This window comes from Portunus trituberculatus, chromosome 31, assembly GCF_017591435.1.
Source record: "Portunus trituberculatus isolate SZX2019 chromosome 31, ASM1759143v1, whole genome shotgun sequence".
NCBI classification, from domain to species: Eukaryota; Metazoa; Arthropoda; class Malacostraca; order Decapoda; family Portunidae; genus Portunus; species Portunus trituberculatus.
In genome coordinates, this window is record NC_059285.1 from 4,628,397 (window position 1) to 4,636,621 (window position 8,225).

The 8,225-nt window shown below is 41.1% G+C and overlaps 1 protein-coding gene across 1 annotated transcript in view; it reads left to right on the forward strand.

Annotated features, from left to right (window-relative positions):
• The first annotated feature begins 522 nt into the window (after positions 1–522).
• Positions 523–8,225, forward strand: part of LOC123511398 (protogenin B-like) — a 202,355-nt gene continuing 194,652 nt past the window's right edge. Inside the window, exon 1 of the mRNA XM_045267242.1 lies at positions 523–678. Within this exon, the coding sequence (XP_045123177.1) occupies positions 612–678 (67 nt within the window). The 5' untranslated portion in view covers positions 523–611. The remainder of the gene's footprint in view (positions 679–8,225) is intronic.

Here is an 8,225-nt window from a genome sequence, read left to right on the forward strand (position 1 = left end):
CTCAGGAAGTCGAAAGAATTAAAAAAATGGGTTGGTTTGGGCGGCGGCAATGGCCCCAGAACAGCCCCTGCCTGCCACCCTGTGCGGGCCTCACAGACTTAAACACGCCAGCTCCCAACATCCCTCTATTCTACATGTTCCAGGCTCCACGTCGAGCCTCGTGCCACCATGCACCTTCTAGGCGATGCCACAAATAATGTAAGGGACTAGTGCGAATTTGCCAAACCTCCGAATCATCTGACAGATGATTATAAGGAAAGGAAAGTGCAAGAGGCCTAGTAAAGGAGGGAGAACGCACGTACGAACCGAACACATTCTCTTATCACCGCTGTTTGACGGTCTTGCCGCAATCTAATCGGCAATATATCTATTTTACACGCATCAGGGTCATCATATCTATCAGAATACACCAAGAATCACGCATTTAACTATAATATTGGCCGAGATAAAATGAAGGGAGTTAGTTGTGTGGCAACATGCGGGCGGAGTTCGTCAGGGTGTGCGGGCGGTAGCAGAGGCTAAGCAGCCTGGGAGCCTCAGTGTATGTAAGCGAGGTGGGGCGGAGTGTTCGCGAGTATTCCCTGAAAAACTTCATCAATGTGGAAGCATATATGGCGTGGTTTTCTAGTATGTCAGGCTTACTGCCAGCAGTAGTCCTGGTTCTCGTTGCGCTCACAGGTAAGGCAAGCAGTGAGGTGGGCAGAGCAGGGCAGGATGGCTAGCATGCTCGCCTCCTCGCCTTCGCTTTTTGCCTCCTCCTCAAAAATGGCCGCTGCAAGGCTTGTTGTTTTGTGGTGTTCTCGATATTGGCGTATAGGATAAGATTCCCCGCGTCCTGCACATTGTCCCTCAGCCTTCATGCCACGGAATGCAGGTCCGGGGGTTGGTGTTGCCCTGACGGCGTCCAAATAATAGGGCTTGGGGAGACGAGTGTGGTACTGTGGGGCAAGTGGAGGTGTGCCTACGGCTTGGATGTCGCTGTTACGTACGCACGCACCCTCTCGGCCTATTCGTGGTGTGTTGTCGTGTTCACTGCGTAATGTTGAGTGCGTCAGCCTTGTCATACTCAAACACGGCTCCCTGAATAGCAACCCTGCGAAGCTTTACACACACACACACACACACACACACACACACACACTGCTCCGTACCCTGTCCTCGCCCCACTGTGGGATGTATGGACAGTCCCCCTTCGTAATACTCGCATCTCCTTGTCAGTGTTTCGTCTTAGCATCATGTTGAGGAGGTGGCGGAGAGTGCAGCATCGGGTGAGTGTATGTGTGTGTGCGTCTGTGAGTGTGTATGTGCTACGTAGGGGAAGGAAGAGTGGCGTAGGGATGGTGGAAGTAATGATATGTGTCAGCTTAGCACATACGGGCACAGTGGGTAGGGTACGAACTCTGCCTGTTTGCTGTACGATATTTTGTACGGTGGTGGTGGCGGTGGCGGCGGGCCTGTGTACACCGCTCACCCTCACACCCTCCCCCGGGACTCATCTCCTGCCTCGCTAAATAACTTTAAAACTCTCCTCCTCTTGCTCCCTCTTCGGAGTACTACCTTGAGGAGTAAAGAAACCCAGCCTGTCATGCCCCGTGTGTATGTGTGTGTGTGTGTGTGGGGTACCTTGACATTAGGTAGACTCAGATGGTTGCGCCGTGTTACCATAATTTGTGCTCAGTAGCTGTCACTTATTGAGACAAGTAGCATATGGTTATTGAGTGTCTACCTGTCAAGAAGAGAGGTGGCCGAGGGCAGGTGTGTCCAGGTGACCGCCACATCCCTACCCCGCGGGAACACTCGCAAAAAAAAAAAAAAAAAAAAAAAAAAAAAAGGCTCGCGAAAGGAGAATCTTGGCGTTCCCAGGCGTTTCGGGGGTAAAGGTCACGTGCTCGCGTACGGGCACGGCTGTGGGAAGGGTGTAGGATTATACAAGGTACGGCATGAAGGACACAGGGACACCACCTGTGACCTCTACTGCTTCACGTGCAGGCGTGAAAGACAAACAAAACACGCATGTGTTTACGCCGTGCGCTGTGACTCTTGTCAGCAGCAGGCGTACGTACACTGCTGCTGCTGCTGCTGCACTGTTTATGTATGAATGAGTCCCAGTGCACGGGACGCAGCCGATAAGATAAGGCTGAATTATGAAGCTCACCTGGGAAGACGGGAAGCCGAGCCGCGGTGTTACGGGCTGGCGTATATGTGATGATGGTAACGGCGTTGGCAAGACAAGGAAGGGTAGGAGTGTTTGATTTGCGGCATTAGTTTACGTGTGTGTGTGTGTGTGAGAACGGCGGCGTTACGTACGTGACGTGTCGGAGCGTATATGTAACTCGAGTTTAGTTGCCTAATGTAGTTTTTTTCTTATACATAAGCTCACGTGATGGTGGTAGGACGCGGCACATGTTTCAGGACCGGAGAAGGTACACGTCATACAATCTCCTCCTCCTCTATTTTTTTTTTTATTTCTTTCATTTGCTTGATTATTATTTACCTGGTTTTTTTTTTTTTTTTGTACATTTCATTTACGTTCGCTAGTGTTAACGATTATGAAGATGCGAACACTCTCTCTCTCTCTCTCTCTCTCTCTCTCTCTCTCTCTCTCTCTCTCTCTCTCTCTCTCTCTCTCTCTCTCTCTCTCTCTCTCTCTCTCTGAGCCTAGGGTTACACGCACGCGGCTGACGTCAGTTATGCGTTAGAAGTTCGCTTTTTCGCGGAATTTAATTAAGTAGGATAATCTTGTTACTTCGTCGACTTTTGATTATTACTTCCCCTAACTTTCTTATTTCCTCATCCTCCCTCCTACCACCACCACCACCTCTTTTTCTTCCCTTACCTCACGCAGTCACATGCATAAAAAAAGAATCACTGGTAGGAAGATGAAGTTGAAAGAGATGCGGTGTTGTTAGCGGTAGCAAGTTAGCGGTGCGGAGAGGGATGCAAGAGATGTCAGTTATTTTTTTATATTTTTTTAAGGTCTAGTTTGTCTTGATGTAGAAACATTCGCAGCTTGATCTTGTTCGTCTTAGATTTCCGAACCTTCTTTCTTTAACCTGATGCCAAACACACGAGTGGAATTGCTGTAAAAAGTCTTGCGTGGTTATGTGTGTATGTGTGTGTGTGTGTGTGTGTATGTGTGTGTGCGAGCGTGTGTGTGTAATAGTTCATGGACTTTGCACTCGGTAGAAAAAAAGAAGAGGTAGATTGAATGAATGACTGGCTTGCTGAATGAACAAAATGAATAAAACAATACGCAATGCAGCACTTGAGCATAAGCAAGAAAAGATTGTGATAGTGTTTGATAATGAAATGTCACCGAGTGAATGTGTGGGAGAGAGAGAGAGAGAGAGAGAGAGAGAGAGAGAGAGAGAGAGAGAGAGAGATTATGAAGAAACGCTAATAGTAAAACAATAGCATCGCCTAAGGAAACGTTGTGCAAGGTTAACGCCTCTCCAAAATAAGTGATGGGAATATATTAAAGGGAGATGATGACAAGTGGTGATGAGAGTGATGAAAATATATTACTTGAAGGTGGTGATGAGTGGCGATGGTGGTGATGAGATGAAAGATGTTGCAAGGGTGTTTACGAAAGGAGGCCTGCAGTGGGGAGGAGAGAGAGAGAGAGAGAGAGAGAGAGAGAGAGAGAGAGAGGCCAGTGGGGAGAGGAAAAGAGGCCTCTAAGGGGAATGCTATGCCAAAAGAAAAGTGACTGCAATGTTGGAAAATGGAAGAAAAAGAGAGAGAGAGAGAGAGAGAGAGAGAGAGAGAGTTTTGAAAGGAAATGAGTTATAGAACACTGCATATTATTCTTATCAAGACGCATACCAATTTCACTCGCATAGTTTGTTTTTGTTGTTGTTCTTGTTTGATTTATAATTACTACATTTTTTTCGTGTGTTCATCGAGTATAGTGTAAGATGGTGGTGAAAAATTAGTTATTTGTGTAATTTTAGCATGTATTAATCCCTTCAGTATCATGACGAGTTTCCTTATTCATTCTCCTTAATATTTGGTAATTTTATACAGCTTCAGAAATTTATATTGAGGATTAAAATAGTGAAGACTGTTGCCATTGATCTTCTGACTTCCATAGACTCTTGCTAATGTTAATAAAATGGTCTAATGGTACACAGATCTCAAGATAAAAAATGTGTTCCAGTGTTGAAGAGGTTAAGAAAGGAATAGGTGAAGATTAGTGAAATATATGTTTGGGATCCCTTTCCTTTCATCTTCGCTTCTTTAAGATTACCTGACCTGTTTTTATTTCCTTTTTGAATTCATTCTTTTCTCCGTATTTTTCTCACATCATTCCTTCTTTCTCTTTATTCTTTCATCTTTCCTCCATTCCCTCTTCGTCTTGTTCTCTTATTCTGTCGTTTTCATTCTTTGCTTTGGTTTGTCGTTCTTCATTTTATTTTTTCCGTCATTTATTTTGATTTCATTTGTGAGTTGTCTTTATTTTTGTTGTTGTTAGACAGACCTTTACTGTTCCTTTGACTCTCTCTCTCTCTCTCTCTTCTCTCTCTCTCTCTCTCTCTCTCTCTCTCTCTCTCTCTCTCTCTCTCTCTCTCTCTCTCTCTCTCTCTCTCATAGTATATGTGTATTTACGTCGTGTCTCTGCCTAGAATTTGCCCATAAATTAACCAGACTAGCGGGAAACACACACACACACACACACACACACACACACACACACGTCTTACTGGGAGTATGTAAATATAAAGTGTGTATGTGTGTGTATATACTTTCATAATGTGTAGTATAAATAGATAGACACTTGATTAAAAAGATTATGTATAGAAGACTGTATTACTTGTTGTATTTCTTCATATTGTCTTGTTGTTGTTGTTGATGTTGTTGTTGTTCTTCTTCTTCTATACCTATTTAAATCATTCCAACTGGTAGTTTTTTTTATATAGATTTCCTTACTTTTTTATTTATATAGTTTATTTATTTTTTGTTTAAGGAGAGCAAGTGATGTTATCTTTAACTGTGTGTGTGTGTGTGTGTGTGTGTGTGTGTGTGTGTGTGTGTGTGTGTGTGTGTGTGTGTGTGTGTGCGTGCGCGCGCGTGTCTGTGTCTGTGTCTCTGTCTATGTATGTCTATCTGTGTGTTTGTTTTGTTATTTTCCTGTCCACCCCTAATCCCGCTGTTTTTTTTTTGTTTTTTTCCTTTCTTCATCACCCCCCCACCCCCTCTCGCTCCTCCTCCATCCTTCCTTCCTTCACCTACCCCCCTACCCCAACACAATCTTCCTTCCTCTCCATCCCCTTACCACCCCGCCCCCCCAGCCACAGCAAACACTCGCTAAACATTCTTGTACAAGGCCGTAAACTCAGCGAGGTGATGTGGGGAGATGTCTGTTTGTAGTTGCCCGCTGCTAACTTTCTGGCCCACTCCAGTCATTACTGTTCTGTGCATCTTCCTGCATTATTATTTTCTTCTTTTTGCCTTCCTCTCCTCCCGTCTCGTCAACCTTCATAAAAATAGTCCTTTTGATATTGCGACGTCTCTCTCTCTCTCTCTCTCTCTCTCTCTCTCTCTCTCTCTCTCTCTCTCTCTCTCTCTCTCGTGTGTGTGTGTGTGTGTGTGTGTGTGTGTGTGTGTGTGTGTGTGTTTGTTTGTGTGTAGCATTGTCATTTGTGTTAAGATATTATGGCATTCTTGTGGTTAATAGTGACTTAGTGTTTAAAGCAAGAGCTCTCTCTCTCTCTCTCTCTCTCTCTCTCTCTCTCTCTCTCTCTCTCTCTCTCTCTCTCTCTCTCTCTCTCTCTCTCTCTCTCTCCTTCCTTGCTGCACAGATTCAGAGAGAGAGAGAGAGAGAGAGATGGATGGTGATGTTAGCCGTTTTTCTTCCTTTGTCCCCTTCTTTTTTTTCCCCTCCCTTTTCTCCCACGCACACTAACACTTGTTCTTGTAAATCATTGAAGAGTTCGTAGCCTTCTGTGAATGTTTGTTTTCTCTTTCCTGTCTCTGTATAACATTCTTAAACACATGGCACATCATTATATACTGTGTGTGTGTGTGTGTGTGTGTGTGTGTGTGTGTGTGTGTGTGTGTGTGTGTGTGTGTGTCCGTCCCTTTCTGTCTCTCTCTTTATCAACACTTGGTCTATTGAGTGTCTTTCAGTACTCGTGGAAAGTTTATGATTATCTTGGGACTTTATATTATTTAGAAATAAGTGTGTGTGTGTGTGTGTGTGTGTGTGTGTGTGTGTGTGTGTTAATATTGTGATGTGTATGCAAGTTTATTATTTATATATATACTTTTATCTTTTTTTTCTTTTCTTTACTTTTTATGAATATTCTTTTTTTTTTATTCTGGTTTTCTTGTGACTTGTTTTTTATTAAGGAAGTGATGCAAGAAATATTAATTGTAGGAAGGAGTTGTATGTTGTAGTAATTATTGTAGTAGTAGCAGTAGTAGTAGTAGTTGTTGTTGTTGTTGTTGTTGTTGTTGTTGTTGTTGTTGTTGTTGTTGTTGTGAGTTTATTTACTCCCTGTAGAATTCTTTAAACTTGTGTGTGTGTGTGTGTGTGTGTGTGTGTGTGTGTGTGTGTGTGTGTGTGTGTGTGTGTGTGTGGAGAATTTTTCTGCAAATATTTGGGAGACGAAGTCGTTCCTTAACATTTGGTTGTAATTGAAACAGTCTCTCTCTCTCTCTCTCTCTCTCTCTCTCTCTCTCTCTCTCTCTCTCTCTCTCTCTCTCTCTCTCTCTCTCTCTCATAACTCAGTAGCACAAGTAGTAGTTTCTTGTAGGGATTTCCTGCCTTATCTGTTTGTCGTGTGTTTGTTTTTTCCTCTTTATCCACCTCTTCCTTTCATTTTTTTTATTCTTTTTCTCTAACGACTTTGCTTCTTTCTCTATTTATCTCTTCTTTTTTTTTTATCTATTTCTCCTTTGTTTATTGTGTTCAGAATGTCTACCTTTTATTTATTTATTTTTTTTCTTATTGCACATTTGTAGTGATTCAAGGTTTTCACAATCTTTTCCTTTCTTTCCTCAGTTTTTTATTGTTCTTGTTTTTATGTATCTTTTTTTTCTTATTCTTTTTCTTTCTTTCTTTTCCGTTTTTGGTAGCGGTAAACCACGGATTTCCTGTCTTTTGCTTTGCTTTCTTGCTTTCTTTCTTTTTCTTTTTTCTCTTCTTTTTCTTTCCTTTTTTCTTTCGTTCTTTCGTTCGTTCTTTCTTTTTTTCTTTGTCTACTCCTTTCTTTCTGTCTTTCCTCCTTTCTTTCTTCCCTCCCTCCCCTTTTCCTTTTTATCCTTTCTTTTCCTTTTTTCTTTCTTCTTACGTTCCTTCCTTTTTCGTTTTTCTTTTTTTTTCCTACTTTCCTATTTTTGTTTTTCTCTTTCTTTCTTTCTTTCTTTTATTGTTCGTTTTTCGTTTTTCATTATATTATATAGGACATGCTGATAGTGTTGTCTATGTATTATTTCTTCCTTCCTTTCTTATCTCTTCTTATACTCCTCTATTCGTTATTCTTTTTTTCTTCTATCTCAGTATTTATCTTCTATTATCTCTTTCTTATTCCTTTTATTACTGTTATGTGCATTTATTTGTGTCTGTGCTTCGTTTTTTTTTTTTTTTTTTTTTTTTTTTTTTTCCTACGCCTTGATTTATTTTTATCGCATTTTGTTTTTGTCTTTTTCTCTTTTGTAATCTATTTTTATCAGTCTTCCTCTTTGTAGCACTGTTCGCAAATCCTTTCATCTTGTATTTCTGTCTGGCTTTCTTTTTCTTTTTTTTTTTTTTTTAGAATTAAGACAACTTATCTCTTTCTTATCCAGATTTTTTATTTTCATCTACGCTTCTGCTCATTTTTTTTCTTTTCCTTGCCATATATTTAACTTTCCGCCTTTTCTATTTTTCCATATACCTTTATTTTTTATTTATTTTTGTTTTTTCTTTTCTTTTCTTTTTTTTCCGTGTCTAGAATTACGGCGTTTTTTCATCCTCCACGTCTTCTAATTCTCCTATTCCTTATTTTTGAGTCTCTGTAGCGCTGTTAACGAGTTTTTTTCAGTGCCTTTTTTTTACGCGCGCTTTTTTTTTGTGGCTCTTTTTTTTTATAATTAAGCCATTGTGTTAAATCCTTCCTTTCTTACTTTCTTTTATTTATTCTTTTTATTATCTTCATCTATACGCTTTTTATCCCCCCCCCTGTTTTTGGAATCCAGTCTTTATATTTATCATTCTTTCATGTTTTTTTTTCTTATTCTTT